This window comes from Canis lupus, chromosome 32, assembly GCF_003254725.2.
Source record: "Canis lupus dingo isolate Sandy chromosome 32, ASM325472v2, whole genome shotgun sequence".
Taxonomy (NCBI): Eukaryota; Metazoa; Chordata; class Mammalia; order Carnivora; family Canidae; genus Canis; species Canis lupus.
This window is the reverse complement of record NC_064274.1, coordinates 3,234,084-3,257,441: the sequence shown is the minus strand read 5'-3', so window position 1 is coordinate 3,257,441 and position 23,358 is coordinate 3,234,084. Positions and strand designations below refer to the sequence as shown.

The following is a 23,358-nucleotide window of genomic DNA, read 5'->3' as shown; positions in this document are numbered from 1 at the left end:
GGATGGCTCAGGCAGTTAAGCTTCAGACTATTGATCTTGGCTCTGGTCATGAGCCCCAAACATCAAGCTCTGTGGTCAGCAGCGAGTCTGCTTGGGATTCTCTCTCTCTCCCCCTGCCCCTCTATCTGCACATAGGTATACACTGCCTAAAAATAAATAAATCTTCTTTTAAAACAATACTCTGCATGTAACTTGATTTTATATACTTAAAATAGATACTTATAAAATTGATTTTTTACTATTTTGTCACCATTGCTAGACATAAATAACCAAAAACACTGATTTATTAGTTTGTATTCAACCACATTCCAGAGAAGATTCAGGAACCTACAAGGTTTATTTTATCCTCCAAAATCATATTTGATATTGACACCAATAAATGTTTTAAAAGTACAACAGTACAGGATATAGAAACAAATTTAAACAGACTTATAACAATAAATTCTTATTCATATAATTTTTTAAAACCAAACAAGTCACAAGAAACTAAAATTTACAAACTTACGCTATTTTTCTATACTAACAATTAAGTTTATTTAGCTTTTAAAATTCTATTTCAGGAATGCCTAGGTGGCTCAGCGGTTGAGCATTTGCCTTTGACTCAGGGTGTGATCCTGGATTCCTGGGACCGGGTTCCCACATCGGGCTCCCTGCATGGAGCCTGCTTCTCCCTCTGCCTGTGTCTCTGCCTCTCTCTCTGTCTCTCTCATGAATGAATAAATAAAATCTTTTTAAAAAATAAATAAATAAATAATAAAATAAAATTTAATTTCAACTGTAGCTTATAAGTATTTATTTCTATAAAGGACCTGAAAAGGCATACAAAACTCTAAGTTTCTTTTTCAAAGACTTATTTATTTATTTGAGAGAGAGAGAGAGAGAGAGAGGCCAGAGTGAGAGAGGGAGCATGAGCAGGGGGAAGGGCAGAGGAAGGGAAAGAGAAGCCGGCTCACCGCCAAGCAGGGAGCCGGACACAGGGCTCAATCCCAGGATCCTGGGATCGTGACCTGAGACAAAGGCAGACACTTAACAAGTGAGCCACTCAGGAGCCTCAAAACTATAAAATTTTTTAAATATATGAGAAAATTAGGACTAATAAAAAAGTAATGGCTGAGAGCCCCTGCCCCCAAAAAACCTACAATAATGATGTCAGTGAAGAAACTGCATATGATTTGGTTCTAGCTCTCTACTTTCTAGTTGGCAACACAAATAAAGCAACATGATCCCTTACAAGAATGATAGTATCCCTAGCACAAAAAACAAACCAGGTGTTATGAAAAAGCACTATTCCTGATATTGAAAGCAAAAAATAAATACTCCTTCAAGTCTTTCTAAAGAAGGGTCACGCAGAGTAACAATATCCTTAAGAACTTGCAATGAGTGACAATGGGTCATTCCTTCTGTGAAGACCAATGAATGACGTAACACCTAAATACAGTTCAGCAGAAAAAATTCTCTAAGAGAAGAGAACAGTACTGGCACATGAATATACTTTTTAGGCATGACCTAATCTACAAAAAGCTTTTTAAGTATCCAGAGTGGAAAAGAATGATTCTTCAGGCAACCTACATATGTTTTCTTTCATAATAATGAAAAGTATTAAGGGGCAATAAATTTGAGATTTTAAGCTCTCTAATCAGTATCTTTATTGGTAATTCTATTTCTCAAGTTAAGCACAGCACAACATCCCCTAATGATTAGGTAACCACGCTGTGGGTAGAAATGATATCATCTTATAACCTAACTAAAGGACCTCTAACTCCCAGGCGTGTGTTTCCATGTGGGACTACATTTGCTAAGCCAGCTTAGTTTGCCAAATTGTATTGATCCCGTTTATGGAACATAAAATCAGTTTAAAAGGTCATGACTGTCACTTATTTTAATAGAAAATATTAGAATGCATTATTATGCTAAGTATAAGCAATGTTTCATGAAACTTATGTTGTGTGTGTGCACACGCAAGCGCATGTGCTCCAGATCAGAACTAAAATGTATGTTTTACTATGGATCATAGTCAAACAGTCCGAAAACCACTGTACTAGTGACCTCTCTACTACTACTGTAACTCATTCCTCTCCAATAAGACGACAGTGATTTATCTAATTATTAGCCTAGAAAAAAGAAATAAGCACCCAAATGCATCAATCTCTGATACTCCTTCTTTCAGAACAATTCTCCAGACATACACGTTCTCTCTGAAACCATGTTTGGAAAATAGCCTACTTCTGAGGGGAAGTGTATGGCTTTCCAGCATTGCCTATTACTAGGTGTAAGTAAATTTGGGGATTGAATATAGATTAACAGGCCCATTTGCCTGAATACTTACACATGTTAAGAAGTATTTTTTATAATTTAATTTTCACAATAATCATTATAAAGTAGATACTTCTAATATGCTCATTTTAGAAATGTGATTAAGATAAACGGAGATGCCCAATGTTCTGTATCAAGTAGTGACAGAGCAAAGATAAAAGTCCAGGCCCTTTGGCTCAAGGCTTTGTTCTTAACTTCTACAATGGATTACCTCAACAACCTTACAACACAGAAGCTAAAAGGAAAGGTTAGGCAGCCAGCCCTCTGTTCATTGATCATAACTGTTCAGTAACCCCATTAGTTATGCTTCTCATTCTCCTGTAAATGTTAAGCTCTTTCCAACTCTTAGATCCACAATGAAAACACTTCTCCCTCACCCTTCAATTTACCTCCATTATTTGTCTATTAGAAAAGTTAACAGAAGCTAAGAAGAAAAATTCTAAATAATTGATTCTGCTACTTTTAAGAAGAAAAATCAGGAGAAAAATATAATGAAACTAATAGTTAAACTGAGCTTTACAGACGGTAGGTAATAATAATTATCCTTGACAAAACTGGTGATACTCAAAAGCATACGCAAATTCTTATGTAACCACAAGCCATATAGTTTTTTTGTTTGTTTGTTTTGTTTTTTTTATTCATGAGATACACAGAGAGAGGCAGAGTCACAGGCAGAGGGAGAAGCAGGCTCCATGTCAGGAGCCCGACGTGGGACTCGATCCCGGGACTCCAGGATCACGCCCTGGGCCGAAGGCAGGCGCTAAACAGCTGAGCCACCCAGGGATCCCCCAAGCCATATAGTTTTAACAAAGATCAGGCATAGCCATTTCATTTTCATGTATCCTGAGTCATATAAAATAGATGCAAGCAGCATTAGTAAAACTGTTAATACTAAAAAGATATGTTTTTAAATGCTTTATTTTATATTAATATGTGGGGGCAACTACATTGCATGAATAACTGGTAATATAAAATGATTCATTTTCAAAAACTATGAGCACAACTAGGCAATTCTTGGTTTTCTGAATGTAGAATTTATTTGAAAACAATGTAAATCAGTAATTATATATTATAAAAGCAGACAGAGAAACCTAAATGGGATAGCAGGATACAGGCCAAGGTCACATATGAAAAAATGTAAAGATTAAAATTGCAAAGAATCTAAGTGTTTTCTAAATACATTATACGCTAAGTATGTTCTTTTAAAAAAATCTCTATTTTGTTAAGCTTTTATCACTCAAGGCAATATTTAAAAAGTAAAGTCCATAAAAATCCTTTGACAGGAGATAAAATACCAACTTTTACTTGAGTGCTTTTATTTTATTCAATTTTTTTTTCTGTTCTGCCTAGCTCTCAGATAAAAGTTCAAAGAGATTAATACATGGTCAAATTTTTAAATTGATAAAAACTAAAATCTATACATTTATTGAGTAATAAAGGAAGCATATGAAAAACAGTGAAGCATCAATGAACTAGATAGAACCCAATCAGATTCTAAAACTATCAAAAATGTGGGGATCCCTGGGTGGCTCAGTGGTTTAGCGCCTGCCTTTGGCCCAGGGCGTGATCCTGGAGTCCCCGGATCGAGTCCCACATCGGGCTCCCGGCATGGAGCCTGCTTCTCCCTCTGCCTGTGTCTCTGCCTCTCTCCCTCTCTCTATGTCTATCATAAATAAATAAATAAATAAATAAATAAATAAATAAATAAATAAATAAATAAATAAATAAATCTTTAAAAAAATAAATAAAATTATCAAAAATGTTTAGCCTTTTTGCTTTCCCTTCTCAGTAAACACAAACACATACTCATACACATATACAGAGAAGAAAAAAACAACCTAACTCAAGAAAATAAGATTTTACTACTAAAAGCAAATTAAATCATGAATCAAGGTATGTACTCTCCAGTCTCATACAGTACTGTCCATTGAGAACAGTCCGTTTCTACGACCTGAAAGATCCCCAATAAAACCCTCAGTTCAACTTTGATGAAAACATTATACTAAGCAAAACAGTCACTGTTACAATGATTTACAAGGACCTCAATAAAAGGTTGTCAATAAATTCAAGCCTATTTTCTTCAAGAACATTTATGTTCTATTTTTTACATATAAGTCTTTGACTTATTTGAATTTTCAGCATTAAGTTTGAGGGAGATTTTCAGCTTGGTTTTTTGGCCCACAAATGCCTAATAATTTTTTGTATTTCCATCTATTTTTTTCCACTGAGGTGAATGGCCATCTTTATAATACAAAATCAAATATATTTAGATTGGCCCTCTTTTCTACTGCATTGATCTGTGTTGTGTAGCTGGAGGCTATGACAGGGAATGTTTAAAATTGCTACTACTAAACATAGTAGCAATGCTAGAAACATTTTAATTAAAACAGTGCTGAGAGGTGCTATTTAAATACTTCAGCTTCCTAATATTATTTTAATTTTAATATCTGATAGCCATCCTCCCCACTCTCAATATTTTCCAGAAATATTACCATGTACAAATATTAAAAAATTAAATTATAATATCCATCCAAAAGGGAGAAAAAAACTCTTAACAGAGACTAGAAGGAAAACTGAGGTATTCTTTTGGAGTCAGGGGCCCATAGGACTACTTCTTTCTGATACTACACTTAGGTTGTTTTCCAATAAACACTTTATAATCAATCATAAATAAATATTTATTTTTTTAAATATTTTATTTATTTATTCATGAGAGACAGAGGGGGCGGGGAGCAGAGACATAACACAGGCAGAGGGAGAGGGAGGCCCCATGCAGGTAGCCTGACATGGGACTCAATCCCGGGTCTCCCCGGGCTGAAGGTGGTGCTAAACTGCTGAGCCACAGGGGCTGCCCAGAAATAAATATTTAAAAGAATGACCAAATAAGCTAAAATCTAAGACTGGTAATACTTTATTCCAAAAAAGCAACAGATCTGGATAGACAGAGTAATTAAATGTTTTGCTGTAAGTTTTTCCAGAAATTCCAGTTTCCTTAATTACATAATCTCTGTGTTTTACCAAAACTTATCTAGGGGGCTTAAAAATATCCATGCGCTAATCAGTAAGTAGGCTACTTTCATTCCTATAAAAGTCTTATAAAATATTTTTAATGTTTTTCTTCATGAAATCAAAAAAACTAGGTTTAGGTAAAGAGATGAAATAGCCCACTTTTAAGTACAGTATCTTACAATTTTTTCACAAATTTTTCCAAGTACTTACTTATTAAGCAATGTATATTGTGGGAGTAACGAGAATTGTCTGGGATGGTGAAGCTGCCATCACAGATAGCTACCTGACTCTCACCAAAAGGAAGAGTGAAGAAACAAAGTTTATACAGTAAACATCCCAGCGCCTGCAAAACAAACAAGTATGAATACCATCAGAACTCAAGCACTCAATAACAAGACAAAAACATAGCCCAGACCAAAAACTAAATATGCTATTAAAAAACAAAAGTCTAATGTTTCTAATACTGGAACAATCTTTTCACAACTTACTGCTTAAACCAATTTATGTGCTTAATTTTTTAAAAGATATTTAACCATATAATTTCCATATCTATCACATCTGTGGTTAGTTGGCTTCATTAATAAAGCTGTTGTGGAACTCTAGATCATGAATGACATAACTAAAATTGGAAGCAGCTGGTTCCGTTTGGAAAAAAATGTATTTTTATTTCTTTCAAAAGGAAAAAAAACTTTTTAGCACAAAACTACCATATAACCAACTATGTAATTACAAGGCTCCTTCTAATAATTTTTACTATAAAAAATGTTATAAAATCCTGGTGTTCCAAATATAAGTTAGCCAGACAACCATCAACATAGTTTTATTGATTATTCACTAAACACATGTCATCATTGCATAAAAATTAGTTCTATACTTCTACATATAACCCTGTAATTTTTATTCTAAATATATTAGTTATAATTGTACTTGGGTAATCCACATTAAATTTCACAAAGAAAGGGCTCTCTATGCTTCGCCTGCATAGATTCCTAGACAACACAGCACCAATAATTCTACTTGCTGACAATGAAGACAAAATACCCTAAAACAACACAAATTGCATTCTGAAAAGCAGCACAGGAAATGCATAGCTACTAAGCTGCCAACAGCTCAAACCTGAGAAGCAGTAAAAAAATGTGATTTGGGGCTCGAGAAATCTTTATGTTGTTATAAGAACTGTCACCTACAAGCCCTAAGAGTATATAAAAGATATTTCTAATTCTAAACAGATTGCAATAAAATTATCCAATAATCAGTATACAATTATTATCAGTAATACTGAAATTTGGCCTTACTAGCACCTCTCCTTTGTTGGATTTTCTCCACGTATCAACTTACCACAGTCAACTAACAAATACCCTAAAGTTTTATAACTACCATGAAAATCACAATATACAGAAACACCTTCGTAGGTTTAACTATTTATAAAACATTTTCAAAATAGTCTTCCAACAAAAAAAGTTTAAAAGCTCTAGGAATTTCAATCCTAGAAGAGTAATTCTAGTAAGTTCAAAAGCATTACTGTGACTAATGGTAAAAATTCTAAAAGAACCAGTTCCATGTCACTTAAAAATATTTCTAATGCCTTTTTTTCTATAAGGAAAATATTTCAGCATTTATACAACAAATTGAGCGTAAGGCTTCTTTAACAGAATACTATTAGTATTAATACTATTAGTGGTATAATATCTGCATTAAATTACATCTTTCTGCTGCCCAGATGACAGTCTAAGTATATGAGTTCTGCATTTTAGTCAGTTTTATCCTATTAATCTAACCTTTAGTAATATGTCTTCTATTAGAGTAAATGTTATATGAGTTCTCAGATAACAATTTTAGATAGCAATGCCAGTATACCTAATAAACACAAATCTAAACCATAAAATACTGTTTCACATAGTGTAAACACAACTAGGTATCCTAATTTTTTCACACCAAAGGCATTTCCCTCCTTATCCATCTGATATGATGAGAATTGTTCAAGAAATAGGGGAAAACAAATGACCTGATTTTGAAAGCTAAGTATCATCATCTTCAATTTTCCTCATTAAAAAATAACATGAAGCATCTCTCAATGAATTTCCTAATGTTTATAAAATCAGCATCCTACTTTTCAGGATAAAAATAATGTACAATGAAAACTTCCAACCAAAGAAAAAAACTGTCCCCAAATATAAAGTGCTAAATGAATACTTTAATCTCAGTATTATAACTCCCTGAATCAATATTACCCTAAAATAGAATCAAAATATTCTTGGGACGCCTGGGTGACTCAGCAGAGTTCAGTGTCTGCCTTCGGCTCAGGGCCTGATCCAGGGTCTGAGGATCAAGTCCCACATCAGGCTCCCTGCGAAGAACCTGCTTCTCCCTCTGTCTGTGTCTCTGCCCCTCTCTCTGTGTCTCTCATGAATAAATAAATATTTTTAAAAAAGAAGTGTAATTCTTGGGGCACTTCGGTGGCTCAGCGGTTGAGGGTCTGCCTTTGGCTCAGGTCATGATCCCAGGGTGCTGGGATTGAGTCCCGTGTTGGGCAGGGAGTCTGCTTCTCTCTCTGCCTATGTCTCTGCCTCTCTCTCTGTGTCTCTCATGAATAAATAAATAAAATCTTAAGAAAAAAAAAAAGAAAAAGAAATGTAATTCTTGACCAGTATAAGCTGAATAATTTTTTCTGGATATTCTTTCATTTACACCTAAAATGTTCTACTATACTTCTGTTTCACCTGAGCTAAGACAAGAAAAAACTGGCATCATGTAAATTAAAATTCTATTTTTGTCAAGCAAACAAACATAGATTCTATTTTCTAATTATTTTTCTTCTTTTTTATCTTTGGGAAATCTATCCCACAGCTATACCGGGTTATCCATTATAGAAATACTACCCCATATACTAAACTACAAATGGTATACATTTTAAATTTATCACAATTTAGTATGCTGTCTGGCACACATACAAAGTCTAATGAAAAAAAAAATGAATTAAAAAAAAGGATTCCCTCCTTTTTTATTAAGATACTGAGTAACAATAACATGCTTAGAGACTATTTTTTTCAATCAGGCCTTGATGATTTCCAAACAGTAGTCAAGCTATGATCTCTGTTGTTTCCTCTGCTATTGAAATACTCTTTCAGGTGATGTGGATTTCAACAGTGGTCATAAAATTGGGCTAGAAAAGGTTTCCACAAGCACCTCTTCTAATACCTTCATTTTATAAATTAAGATCTGACTGGATTTGTTGTATACATTATACAATAAGCCATTTACTATAAGCCATTTGATAAGTCAATTTTTTTAAAAGATTTTATTTATTTATTCCTGAGACACAGAGAGAGAGAGAGAGAAGCAGAGACATAGGCAGAGAGAGAAGCAGGCTCCATGCAGGGAGCCCGATGTGGGACTCAATCTCAGGACTCCAGGATCATGCCCTGGGCCAAAGGCAGGCGTCCAACCACTGAGCCACCCAGGCATCCCAATAAGTCAAATGTTAATGCTGAGAAAGGCAAACCCAATTTGAATTATACAAGCTGGTGATCTATAAGCAGTTATCAAAATAACTAAATCAAACTTATCCATGGTTTGAGTCAACTATGCATATGGTTAATAATTCAACTACCACAAGATTTAAGAATCACTGATGAAAAAGTATATATTATGACAGATGAAAAGATATCAAAGATACTTTTTATTATCTTGCAGGAATATTTAATATCCCAACCTTTGTGAGGAGGGGGTCAGGAGAAGAGGACCAAGGATATTTTCATTTGGTTTCACACATTATACTCAACTACCTTCTAAATTATGTCTTAAAAATAAAACAAACATGACTTTCCTTGTAAACTCTAGAACTATTTCCAAAGGAATTTTTTTCCTCCATCCCTAATAGGGTCACTAGTCATAGATATGTCTAAATATTTGTTGAATTTAAATGAATTCACATTTAAAATAAAGTTTCTGGATAGTTTATCAAATACAGCCAAAATATATTTCCTTACGAAACAAGTTCTAAAGAAGTACTAGCATTTTAACATAAAGTTCAACTTATAGAAACATGATCAATCTTAATAATTGAATCCAGATACACAGTTAAACCCTTGAACAACATGGGGTTTAGGGACACCAAACTCCCCATGCAGTTGAAAATCCATGTAAAACCCCAAAACTAACTACTAATTATATACTGCTGACCAGAAGCCTTATCAATAGCATAGTCAATTAACACATATTTTGTAATATGTATTATATACTGTATTCTTACAACATGTAACTTTTTCTTAATTTCTTCAGTTATTTCGAGGTTACATGGTTCATCTGCAAGTTTTTTCACATTTACTGCCAATTCCAGAAAGTTTCCAATATATTTAGTTTTAAAAATCTGCATATTAAGTGGACCCACACAGTTCAAACACATGTTATTCAAGGGCCAACTGTATATGCTAAATGATAAGATCCTCAATATGTAAAAGTTAGTAAATGGTATGATTTTTATTAGAAAAAAAGTTTTACTATTTCCATTAAAAAGATCCTAAAATACTTCCAAAACCTACTTAAGAGTTAGGACCAGCTTTTCCATACTACGATCAACCAAAATTACACTCAATCCAAAAAATGCTAACATTCTATATAATATAAATTCTAAAAAATACTATAGTAAAAAGTTACATTATATGGAAGTCCTTTATTTGCTTCTTTATACCTAAGTTTTCCAATTCAAGATTAAGACGTTAAAATGTTCTATTTGTTTTCTTCTTCTGAATAACCAGCTCTACTATACACCACTCTCTTCTACTTATTATGAAATACCTTTTGGGGGACACGGGGAAAATAATCAACTGAACTCAGATTTTTTTTTTTAATTTGGTTAGAGAAAATGTTAGCCTTTCTTGGCCTTACCCAGATATCAGCCTTGGTGGTGATGGGTTTCCCTCCATAAAGGTTGATCATTTCAGGGGCTCTGTATGACAGAGTTGTATACCTGGCAGTAAATAAGTGAAATGGAGTGGAGATATAAAAAAAAAAAAAAAAAAAAAAAAAAAGATACTACATTGTTTCTACATAAAATACTACAAAAACTTTGTTTCAATAACATTATATAGAATTAATACTATTTTTAAAAAGCTCATTAAAAATCCATCAAGATTTAACAATACAAAGCATCTACATACACATTTTTAATTCAACAAGTGTAATAGCACCTCTAATGATATAAAAACTTAATTTTCTTTAATAAAAAATCTTAAAGACAATGGATTGAAATATTGTTTTCCTTGAATTTATTTTAAATAATATGACTTTAAAATAATCCTTATCAAAATATTTTAGCCTATTAATTTTAAAGCAAAATTGCTACTCTTTCAAAAAATTAATTTATATGTTTATTAAGGATTTCCTTTTTATGGACCCTAATATAATTCCTGGCACATAGTAATAAATCTCCATTAGGTTTATTTTATCATTGTTGTTTTAAAAGTAACCTAGCTGCTATAATTCTAACTACACTAATTAAGAACACTTCTAAAACTGACTGCCATGATAAGCTATTTGGAATTAAAATACACTGTGAAAAAATATTTACCAGTATAAAAATTCTAAATCCACTATGAACAGAATATTTTAATGAAGTAGTACTCAATTTCATGGCAGAAATTATTAGACAATAGAAGGACTTCCTATATCATGGCATAATTTAAGATCAATTTTGAGTATCAATATGTTTCATTTTATATGAAATATCTTACAGTTCAACATTCTATATCATCTTACGTTTTCAAAATTACCCTGAGTGGTGAGACATTTTCAATGATACTACTACACAGGAGCAACCTGAGAAACCAGAATAGAAACTGCATGAGGGCAGGGCTTCTGTTCACTGCTATACTGCAGCACCGACAACAGTGTCCACTGCATGGTAGGCCCTGAATAAGAACCTGTTAACTGAATAAATGGTTAGACCATTAACTCCTCAAATGAGCCACAAAGCACAAGAACTCCTCAGGAGCCTGCGTTCATCAATAATGCAAACTTCTACTGAACCTTAACTATACTTCAAATCTCAACAGCAAGAAATGAAACTTTCAGCAAGTCAGAGATCCTAAAGCAGTCATAACACAACTCAGTATTTTTCATTTTTTATAAATATACACATATATGTGTGTATATATATATAAAATATATATATATGTGTGTGTGTACATATATCCCCAAGAAGTCAATTCAATAATTTGTTCTTTGTATTCTTCGGGACATTTTTTTTGTTTACTGAGGAGTTAATTTTTACGGAATCTAATATAATCATCATAGGCTAAGTACCCACAGTGTTATACAAATGGGCCACAGTATGATCAACTCTCCTTGAGTCATTTCAAAATGTATACTGCAGGTCAAAGGATAACTACTCTTAAACAATTGAGAATTTGTGAGGAAGTGAAGAAAGACAACTTAGAAAAGACAATTATGTAGAAATTCCTATTCTCACAGATCTTTGTACATTCTGTATCATTTTATTAAAGTAATCTAAGATTTACAAACAGTTCTATTTCCTAAAACTAGAAAACAGAAAAGTCAGGGAAAGGTCTTTATAGGTACTCTGGCAACCACAGAAAGTACAAAATTAAGAAAACATAAAGCAGATATGACATATTTCTACCAGAGAATTTCTGATACATTATCACAAAGTAACATGTTTTCCATAGTTTTCAATGCATTAAGAAGTCAATCTTCCTCATTTTAAATGTGAAGTAAAAGTTTTCAAATAATTTTTCCTAATAAGCACAAATCCTCAGTATTAGTAAAAACAAAGATGTTTAACTGAACTCAACAATCACTTAAAATTCCCTTTAATGATTCCACAAATCACTACAGCTTAACAAATTTCCTGATAAATATATTTACAATGTACATGAAAAAACCTGTATCCCTGATAAAATATATTTTCTACTGCGCTAGGGCAGACACAAATTAATCAATGTCTATGGCACAGAAATATTTTGAAGAAATCTATAAATGGAACACCTATAATTTGTATTAGCAGAACTGCTCCACAGACTTAAGTTAATTAAAATTCCCATGAGACAAAGCGCAATAAAGATAGAAACTTACTTTTTAATTTCTTCTTCTACCAGATTAACTCCATCTTTTTGAGGATTAAGAAATTTATTCGTAGCACTGCCAAAGTCACAAAGTACATAGTTTCCACTATCATTCAACAAAATATTTTCTACCTTCAGAAAAAAATAAATAATTAGTAGTATTTTCAAAGTGAAATTATATTTTATAACCATGTTTTTACCAAATAAACATTGAAAGGTTTGTACCATATATACATACATATAGCAGCAAGATAAATTATGAGAAAGGACAAATGAATCAGACCAAAAATATACTTGACTACGTCTACTGTTTCTCTTACTAAGAACAGAAGTGTTTCTTCCATCCCAGGATGATTTTTTCCAAGGGCCAAGAAGCCCTAAATCCTCTTTAAACCTCTCCTATGAAGAAAAAGAACTAGCAAAAGTCTATACTGTATCCCATTTTTCTCCTTTACTGACACTTTACTTTATAGACAAAAACAACAACAACAACAACAAAAAAAACATTAAAATTTTATCTGATTGGCTTCTAATTCCATTTTTATCTGAAATGTGCCACTAAAAAACACAGTTTTGACTTTACGTGTTAAAGCTATGTCAATTATTAGGGAAAATGTAAACACTGCATATTCATCAAAAGAACTGAAATGAACTACACTGGTTATCCAAATTAAAGGACAGAAAGTCTGCAGTCATGCACTTCAATCTTGGTTTAATTTCCTAGATGAACCTGTAGGTTTCCCTAGATGACCCTTACTGGTTAACAACCAATATTTTAAATGACATCGTCTATTCTCTTGTATTTTAAGAGTATTTTATTATCACCTTTCATAAATTTTGTATAATCAATCAGAATTGGGATTCATTCATTCATTCATTAAATATGTATTGAGACCTTGGCTATGTGCCAGGCACCATCCTAAATATTTCCATGTATCACTACAAAAGGGAAAAATCCCTGCCCACATGGAGTTCACATTCTAGTGGAAGAGAACAGAAAGTGAATGACAGGGATAATACATAAGCAAATTATATAGTACAAATTATATAAGGTAGCAAGTGATAATAAAGACAGAGCAGGGTAGAGAGCAGAAATGTTAGGTTGTAACTATAAATAAGGTGGTGCAAGACAGAACTCACTAAGAAGGTTAATCTGAGCAGACTTGAAAGCAGGATGAAAGTTTAGCCAAGGGCTATCTGGGCATATAGCACTTTGAGAAATTTTTAAAATCTTAGTGTTTGCCATCAAAGAAGGCACCTATGGTTTTAAATAATATATATAATTAGATCTTGAGCAATATGATACCAGGAATATTTAAATCCTCTGTGGGGACTTTTTCCAACGTACCAAGTAGGTACCCTAAACAAGAGATCAGAGCCCAGAAAAAACTAAGACCTTAAAGACAATCACCACCAAATTATAGTGAATTATAGAAAATTATAGTAAATCATAAATAAGTAAGTAAAGAGACCCATTCAAGTTTGCCTCCAAAATCTCTGGAAAACATTCTGATACTTAATATGGATTACAAGAAATAGAAGGAGAGCTGAACTGGGAGAGAACAGTGTAGAAGAACACTGCATTAGTGTTCAACCTGCATTAGTGACGTTCACATTTTTGCTCACAGAAGAAGCCTACTATGTACAACAGAAGCAGAGTAGAGGGCACAAAATCCACTTCTATAGCTATGCTAGAAGAACTCAGGGTCATGGAAAGCATAGTTTCTATTCTACAGTCTTAATGTGGCCTCAGAAAATGTAGCCTAGGACAGAGATCCTTCTCAGTGCTGGTAATAAAAATTAATGTAGATGAAGATAGTCCAGAACATTTTAATGCTAAAGTTTAAAATACATGAATCAATCCATAAGTAGTCTAAAATTCATACCTTCAAATCCCGGTGAATTATTGGAGTCTTACACTGATGCAATCTTGCAACAGCTTCACAGGTATCGCAGAATATCTGTAATACTTCTGCTTCCATAAAACCTGTCTGCAGCTTCTTATTCATCTGATTCACTACCTGCCCAGCTAACCAAAAGAGTAATTTTGAGAAGACATATTTCTAGTAAAGAAAGACTACCATGAAGAAATTAAGAAATGCCTGTACAGTCTCAGGTAATGGGCAATTGGCTTTTTCATAATGCTCCTGTAAGGAGCCTTACTATACCATAGCATATTAATTCAATGACATGCATTTTTTTCATATTTTACATATCTGAAATAAAAATATCTTAAGATAGATGCTATTAGCCATTTTTTAAGATTTTAACATCTCTGAAATCAAGATATACCTTATAATTGATGACATAATGGATTTGAACAGTTATTCAACACTGTGCTATTAGATAAACAGTCCTGAACAAAAATAAAGTTTATATTATCATGAAATTTATAATCCAAAGGCAAAGATAAACATTAAGCCCCTAAACAAATAAATACACATAATTTTTATATAATAAGGATAATATGAGAGCAACCTAAATTTAAATTGGTGAAGGAAGATGGGGAGGAGAGAGTGTCAGATAAGGCCTGAGGAGGTGATATTTATGTTGAGACTATAGGATGATTAGGAACTAAACAGGCAGAGATCTGGAGAAAAGCATGCTAGCAACAGCAAGCAGCATGTACAAAGGGAGAGAGCTTGGGAAAAAGCTTAATAATTCCGAATAACTTAAAGGCAATGTAAGTATGGTCTAAGAAGCAGAGAAGAGGTAAAGTGACATAAAACTTACAAGACAGCTACCCATCAGCCATATTTTAGATTTTATTTGAGAACCATGGAAACTTCCTGATCTAGTTTTTTAAAGGATCTCCTTGATTGGGGAATGGGAGAATCACAAGGGTGGAAATGGAAAGATAGGTTAAGAGGCTTATACTCTAACTTAGGTAAAAGGCAATGGGCGGGATAATTTACTAAACTCAAATAGTCATACCAATGAGCCCTGACAGGATGATGAGATATTACATACACCACAATAATCAATAGTGTAATGACAATTCTGAATTATTAAGAAAAAATTTACTATCATATAAGAACACAAGTAAATATGTGATTCATTAAGAAAGCATTCTAATAAAACTCAAGTGTGGGAATTTAAAAAGACAAATTTGATATATATCAACTTGAAACTTCCCTTTGATGAGGTGGGAAAAATGAATGTTTACTATTTTGTAATCTGCAAGATGCCAACATGCCTGTTTCTTTTATTATCACTGCCTAAACAGCATGCTCATGTATTTTTTGAATTACATGTGTTCCATTTTAAATTTTTAAAGCAGGAAAAAATATCAAATTTTACTTATCAATCCCCATTTTCAGAATGCTCAAGTATATTTGGTGGCAATTTATTCAGAGTATCTCAAGAGTGAGGCACCTGACCAGGTAGCAACTTCCTCCATCCTTTTGTGTGTTAGACAAGGAACTTGTTTTAACCAAAAACTAAACAGGATGAAAAGCGTTTTATTAGTGCTCATTCACATTCTTGAAATATCATTTCACAGCTAAAGAAATCATAACCTTGAATTCAATGTTAAGTTTCTCTTCCAAACTTTCAATGTTCTAAAAAGTAGTATAAATTTTAAACGTTAATCCTCTTTATTCCATTCTGAGGTCCTGAATCACAAAATCCAAGTCCTCAAAGAAAGCTAAAAGCTGTATTTGAGCTGCATTTCAAATGTAGAAACAAATAAAATTTCATTATTCAAAATCAAAGTCCCCTAAAAATTAAAGTTAAGGTTATTCTAATGAGAAACAAACAAAAAAAATCAGATTCAGAAATCAAACAAGGTATAATTGTATTGCTACTATCTTTATGAGATAAATATCCCCAGGACAGCTTTACAGTGCCAGGGAAAAGGATGAGAAACACATGAAACAGAGCCACTCCAACTAACCCCAGCAAAACCACCGGCAGGTGAACAAGCCCAGCCAAAAAGAACAGTGTCATTCCACCAAGCTCAGTCTATAATGGATGAACCACTGATACACAATTAATAATAAATGACTGTTGTTTTATGCTATTGAGCATGCTCTACTCAGATCCTCTGGATTCCTTCTCTAGGATATAACTGCCCACTCAGAGGGTACATTCTAATCTACAGCACGTGCAGTAAACTTATTAGCTGGTGAAACATTTGAAGAAAACTTCTAACATAGAAAAGAAGGCATAAAAACAAACGGCAAAAAATTCAGAAAAACAAAAACACAAGGAACAGAAGAAGATTTTTTAAAAACTATAATCACTATTGACAACAAAAGACTTGCATCTAACACAAGAGCAAGGTGCATTTTTTTAAAGATTTTTTATTTATTTTTTCATGAGAGACACAGAGAGAAAGAGAGGCAGAGACACAGGCAGAGGGAGAAGCAGGCTCCATGCAGGGAGCCTGATGAGGATCACGCTCTGAGCCAAAGGCAGGTGCCAAACCGTTGAGCCACTCAGGGATCCCTCAAGGTGAATTTTAACAAAGTACAACATTAAGAGAACAAAGCGTTCCTGGAAATTACGAATAACACAGCAGAAATACAAAATTCTATAGAGGAGCTAAAAAGATACATTTAAGAAATGCTCCCAACATAAGTAAAATTCTTAAAAAGAGAAAATTAAGGAGAGAAAAAAACTGCCCAAAAATAAAGAGAGCAAAAATGACCTATAACCAAAGTACCTATATCTGAGATTTTAGAATGCTAGAGATAAGGAAAGATTCTAAGTGTCCATGGAAAAAAAGGGGCCACCTAAAAAACTAAAGAATCATAATGCGTCAGATTTCTCAATAATAACAAACACTAGGAAAAAAATGGAATAACACCTTCAGAATTCTACATCAAAATTATTTCTAACTTATAACACTTTGGTCATCCAAACTAAAAATTAAACATAGATGTTGAATAGAAATATTTCATATATGCTAGGTTTCAAATATGTTTCCTTCCATAATCCATTATCAGAAAGCTACTGAAAAATGTACTCTATTCAGAGGAGGTAGTTAAAAACAAGGAGGGAGGCATGAGCAGCAGGGAGTCCAAGATAGGACGATGGCAAAGGGAATTCCCAGAATGACAGCTAAATGCCATTCAAAATTAAACAGAACTAAAGTCTCCCAAAAGGATGTTTCTATAGAAGAAAAAATAAAGCACAATATTTAAATGTTTAAGCATACTGCATAAAGATTTACACATGCATTGGGGAATATGGGTCTAAACCACTAACACATATGAAGGAAATTAGGCAAATAAAAAATGGGGTAATTATTAACTCCAAGAAAAAAAATTTAAAGTACAAGAAAGAAAACATAATTACAGACTACTACATATCAGAGTTAAATGGCAAACAAAATAATTTAAACACAGATTATTAATTTAATCTAAAAACTAAGAACATACTACTCTGACAGTAAAATCCTCACTTTTATTTGGAGATCCTATCTAAAACATAAAAAACAGAAACAGCACTAGCAAACTTTCATTTAAGAGCCTCCCCATGCCCAGAATCACACACTGCTCTGATTTTCTATGTTTCTTCTTTTTCATACTCTAAGATCTCATTAAAACTGCAAATTCTCTTCTATATAATAAAGTGTAGAAATATGAAATTAAATATGAGAAGAAATATCTCAAGAATTTTTAAAGCAAATGCCTCTGAGGGATGGGGTAAGAGGATAATGGTTTAGACACAGCTTAACAGAACTATTTGAATTTTTAAAACATATGTGAATTACTTTGATAAATATAAAAATTTCACGTGAGTCAGCTTACTAATTCAAACTAGATAAAAAAATGTTTTTTAATTTTTTAAAAAGCAAAAGAATGACTTCCTCAAAATAATAGCTCAGGTCATATTCCTTTACTTTAAAATAAAATTTGTCCCCTGGTGCACCTGGGTGGCTCAGTTGATCAAGCGTCTGACTCCTGATTTGGGTCAGGTCATGATCTCAAGATCATGATCTCCTGAGATTGAGCCATGATCAGGCTCCGCGCTCAGTGGAGAGTCTGTGATTCTCTCTCTCCTTCTGCCCTTCCCCTCTCCCCACTCTGTCTCTGTCTCTCTCTCTCTCTAAAATAAATAAACTAATCTTTAAAAAATGAAAATAAAAAAATTTGTCCCCTAAAAACTGAAGTTCATTTGGTTCCCCTTTTAAAATGTCTTCTGGATGACTATTAATTAAACTCATATGATTATGCCAGATTCAATTACTTTTACAAAAAAAAGCCAAGGACTATCTTTACAAGTAACCAAGGGCAGGCTACTCTATCCAGCTAAGATTTAGCACGACATGGGATCCCTGGGTGGCGCAGCGGTTTGGCGCCTGCCTTTGGCCCAGGACGCGATCCTGGAGGGAGACCCGGGATCGAATCCCACATCAGGCTCCCAGTGCATGGAGCCTGCTTCTCCCTCTGCCTATGTCTCTGCCTCTCTCTCTCTGTGTGTGACTATCATAAATAAGTAAAAAATTTAAAAAAAAAAAAAGAATCTTTAAAAAAAAAAAAAAAAGATTTAGCACGACAAATGCTAGAGCTCAGGAGAGTAAAGAACATCAGTATCTTCTCCTTAAAGAGATCACAATGTTTTACAGTATGAGATAAAAAGCCATCAGGAAAACATCTGTTTTTTAATATTATATTTGGAAATAAGTTACCACTATATAATAAGAGATATTATAATACTGATTTACTTCATTTCCCCTGTCCTTCCCTCCTTACAAAACTAGAGTAAATGAGACTATATTTTTTCCACCACCACCACCAACATCCACCTCCACCATCATTCAGGAAATGGCAAGTGTTCCTAATATCATAATTAAAAATCACAATTGTCCTCAGAGAATCTCAATACAAACCAAGGCCCACTAGAACCCAAACTGCCAGATACAGTCTGATTAAAAAAAAAAAAAAAAAAGGCAAAAAAAAAAAAAGTGCAAGTTTGCAGACAATGGATTAATTGCCTCCTTCAAATATATTAAAAGTTTTTAAATTATTAAGATATGCTATACAAGTATTTCTTTGAAATACCATAAGAGATCCAAATATAGTTTTTAAAACCTTCTGATGTTTACAAAAGAACCCCAAAAGACTTTGAAAGTTTATAAGTATTACATATCAAAATGCATCTAAATTTACTACATTAAATATATTGAAAATTAACATGGTTAAGTGCTGGAAAAAAATCTTACAAAACTAATATTGACACAATACACTCTTCTTTGTTGGACATTAAACATTTAGGGAGAATGATTATGTAACTGCTCTTCACCTGTTTGGATTTCCTGTTTTAAACCAACAGCATTTTTTTAATTGTCATTTACATACTCCCATCATCACTGCAGCAAGGATAACTAGATTTTAAATATATTTTTTGTAGATTTTAAATATTTCTTAACAGCATTCCTTAATTAGATAATTAAAGCTGAGATTACAATAAGTGTCTAGAATCAGGTGACAGCTACCCTAGAAGAAACCAAGACACGTACTAAAACATTTTAAGGGCAATTTTTTTTTTCAGTATAAAACAAATACAGAAAAATATTTACCTCGACAATATTCCATTAAGATAAGCACTTCCCATACATTATCACTAACTGAATTAACAGCACAGTCCAAATAACTCACAATGTTTTTGTGACCAGATAGCTCTTTCTGGAAAAAAAAAAAAAATTTAGATAGATAGATAGATAGATAGATAGAAAGAAAGAAAGAAAAACATACATTTTAAAGCTCTTAATATTGGCAATGGTTTGAAGTCTAAATTAATATATTTAAAGAATTTCAAAAAAGTATAGAATCTGACATATTTCAAAAAGATTTCTACAAGGTTTCAATAAAAACTTCCATATGGCTGCTATTTTCTAATAGGCAAATATTCAATGAACACTAATTATTAAATTCAATCAGGAAGAAAGAGATGGTTCACTCAAAACCAACAGTCTCCAAAAGTGTGCAAGATAGTCCTTTGGGACTCAAGAATATCAGAACTTTTATCTAAAAAATTTTTTTTAATTAAGTCCTAGTATTTATGAACTAAAAATTATAGTCTCATTTGTTTGTTTTGCCTGCAACATATTATAGTTTATGTGTACCTAGTTAAGTGAACTTATGAATGCATATACTTTTAACTAAATAACCTACAAAATGAACAAGTGGTTAAAAAAAACTTCTATTAAGAAACCATAAGTTATAGATAATACTAATAATATAAGCATAAAGAAATAAGAAAAAAATGGCAAATCCTACACTTTTGTTCCTGGTGTAAGACAATCATTGCCATTTCAGTCTGGAAATTAAAAAACAATGATCAGTAATACTTTTTAAAATAAATTTACATCTAGTATCATTAATAAACCTAGTTTTAACTATGTAATTAGGAGGCAGAACATGTGAGTAATTCACAAATACATAAATATAATGTTAAATGGGCAACAAAAAAGTTGGAAGACCACTGCTCTAAAGAGCTAATCTCCCTAAATTATCTTATTCAAAAGCACAGAATTTGAGTGTTGCTGCTGCTGATGACTATATTTTATGTATCAAAATTACACAAATTCTATTAAAAGGAAGAATTATGGTACAACAGTACCATACCTAGACTCAAGTTAGAGAACTCACTGTAAGAACCCCTACTATCTTGGGGTAAATCTCTTCTCCCTTTTAACTGATAGCCTTTGTAAAAATAAAAAGCTTTTAAAAAGCAAGTCTCAAAGCCTAATCAACTCTAGTCTAACTAGGGAATAGGGAGAGTAAAGCACAATCTGGTATGTCATGATGTATAAATGTGCCTATCATTGAACAAAAGGGATCAAAATACATGTTGATTAAGATATTGATATAAAATAGGAAATCTCCCTCTTAGGTGGATAAATAGGAATGATACTAACAAGCACTTACATGAATGTGGAAAAACTGCAATTCTCGTACATTTTTGGATGAGAACAGCATAGGGATACGGCTAGGAAGGAATATACAGAAGGCTTCAACTATATCTGTAAGATTTTAATGCTTAAGTTGGGTAGTACATAAACTAGTATTTATTACATAATTCTGTAATTTTTCTATTCTCAAGATATTCCATAATTAAAATGTATTTTTAAGGGGGAGGAGGTAGGCAGAGCAGTTTGCCTGCTGAACTATAATAAGGAAGAGAGGAAAAAGCAGAAGGAGTTAGCTATATTTAGCCCTATATAGGACTATAAAGAATGCACTTCAAAGGTTTTCTAAATGTGCATAAACCAACAAGCAGCTTACTTAAAAGCTGGTTAATATTATAGTGCAAAATCAAAAGAAAATACACCAAATTTCAAATGGAATTACTCTTTCACTTACCATAATTGTAATTTCCCTTTTACAAATGTTGAGGTCTGGCATGTTATTGACATACATTCGTTTCAAAGCATGCCGGATTCCACCATGTGTCCGCACCAGGAAAACGGTGGAGAATCCACCTAGAAGAACAAGTACCAATTAACTAAAAAGAATCAGAAACTACTATCAAAATCATGTAATATCACTGAGGAGCTTAATCTCAGCAGGAAATAAACTGGCTGCACACAAATATAATAGTAAGCAACTATTTTTTTAGGTTAAAGGCCAAAATACTGGCTTCCTACACCAATCATAAAGCAGCACATAGAGAATAACACACTTCTGAAATGAGTAAGCTTCCCTTTAAAGGTGAAAATGCTAAAATTTCGTTTTGCACAGCAATACTTCTTACATAATACATGGAAAATATCACTACATAATTTTATTACTATAGTTTGGCACATACTTACTAGTGACTGCTTACCCACTAGCTTCCCCCTCTGTGATAACAAAATACTGATGTTATTTGAGGCATCAACAGGATCAGAGGGGTGGGTCCCCCTCCAGTTCCAGGGAATGAACCAACAATGTTATAAGGTGATAATGGGAATTTCATTTCCTCTTGTCAGTATCTGATTTAGAACCAGATATGTAATTGATTTTGCTTTGGGACATAAGGGAAAATTGGCTGGGGAATGTAGGAAGACTGTCCACCTAGAAAAACAGAAAGACTTGTGAAGAAGGCCATGCTCTTCCTCTGGCTTTTGGATTTTGTTATATATGATGTTTAGACCTATCGCAGCTATCTGTGGCCATGATGGACCAAAAGGATCAGATCAAAAATGACCCAGAACACTGACATAATTAGTCTACTGAATTAGACAACACTGGAACCACCTCCTTCTTAAATGATATGTCTTCATTATTTATGCCATAGTTTTTTGGAGAGTCTGTCAATTGTATTTGAGAAAGCAAATCTGAAAGACATTGCTAGGTATTCTAAAGAACAATTACTTCTATCACATCCAGACTTCCACCTGAAGTTTTTAAAGCTCATCCTGGTAAAGGATATTATGTTGCCTAATGTAGTTTAAAATAAAAAATGATGTGTCACTTTTATCAGTTTGATAGCCTGTATAAAGCAACATACTAAGCAATGCTAAGGCACCTGTACTCTGACTCAATGCAAATTAGTCAAAGGAAAAGTTAACTACTAGGGATAAATGATAAGGGAAAAAAAAGAGTTCCTAAGACACTCCAGAATCAGTATGGATTCAATGTGGGGCCTCCATGTCCCCTGCTGCAATTCCAACAAACTGTAAAACTCTCACCTTGTAGATATGGATTTCCATGTAAACAATGTAGGGGAAATCAAATCACCTGATTCACAAGGTTGTTACCAGGAAAGAAAAAGATGATATCTGGGAAAGGTATTTGAAGTAAAAGCTCTAACAATGCAAGGAACTTTTTTAAAGTTCACTTAGCATTAATTTTAAATGTAAACATTAAGAAATTAGTAGCACTAATAAAGTACTACTACAACTACTCAAATTTTAATTTTTTAAAAATTCAAAAAAATGCTAAAAGTTATATCCAAGTAAGGAGGTAGAATGAGATCAAGATAAATCATTTAAACAGCATTTGTTTTGAGATATTTATCT

The 23,358-nt window shown here is 33.1% G+C and overlaps 1 protein-coding gene across 3 annotated transcripts in view; it reads right to left on the bottom strand.

Moving 5' to 3' along the window:
• The window catches only part of BMP2K (BMP2 inducible kinase), a 114,923-nt gene that overhangs the window by 46,181 nt on the left and 45,384 nt on the right, over positions 1-23,358 (bottom strand). For 2 of the 3 annotated variants that reach the window (XM_025426915.3, XM_025426902.3), the window contains exons 2-7: positions 21,719-21,837; positions 19,933-20,038; positions 14,291-14,433; positions 12,415-12,536; positions 10,210-10,291; positions 5,533-5,665 (exon numbers count right to left, since the gene is read on the bottom strand). In XM_025426915.3, the coding sequence (XP_025282700.2) occupies positions 5,533-5,665; positions 10,210-10,291; positions 12,415-12,536; positions 14,291-14,433; positions 19,933-20,038; positions 21,719-21,837 (705 nt within the window). Of the gene's footprint in view, positions 1-5,532; positions 5,666-10,209; positions 10,292-12,414; positions 12,537-14,290; positions 14,434-19,932; positions 20,039-21,283; positions 21,345-21,718; positions 21,838-23,358 lie in introns of all 3 variants that reach the window. The other variant, XM_025426923.3, reaches the window with a different exon arrangement.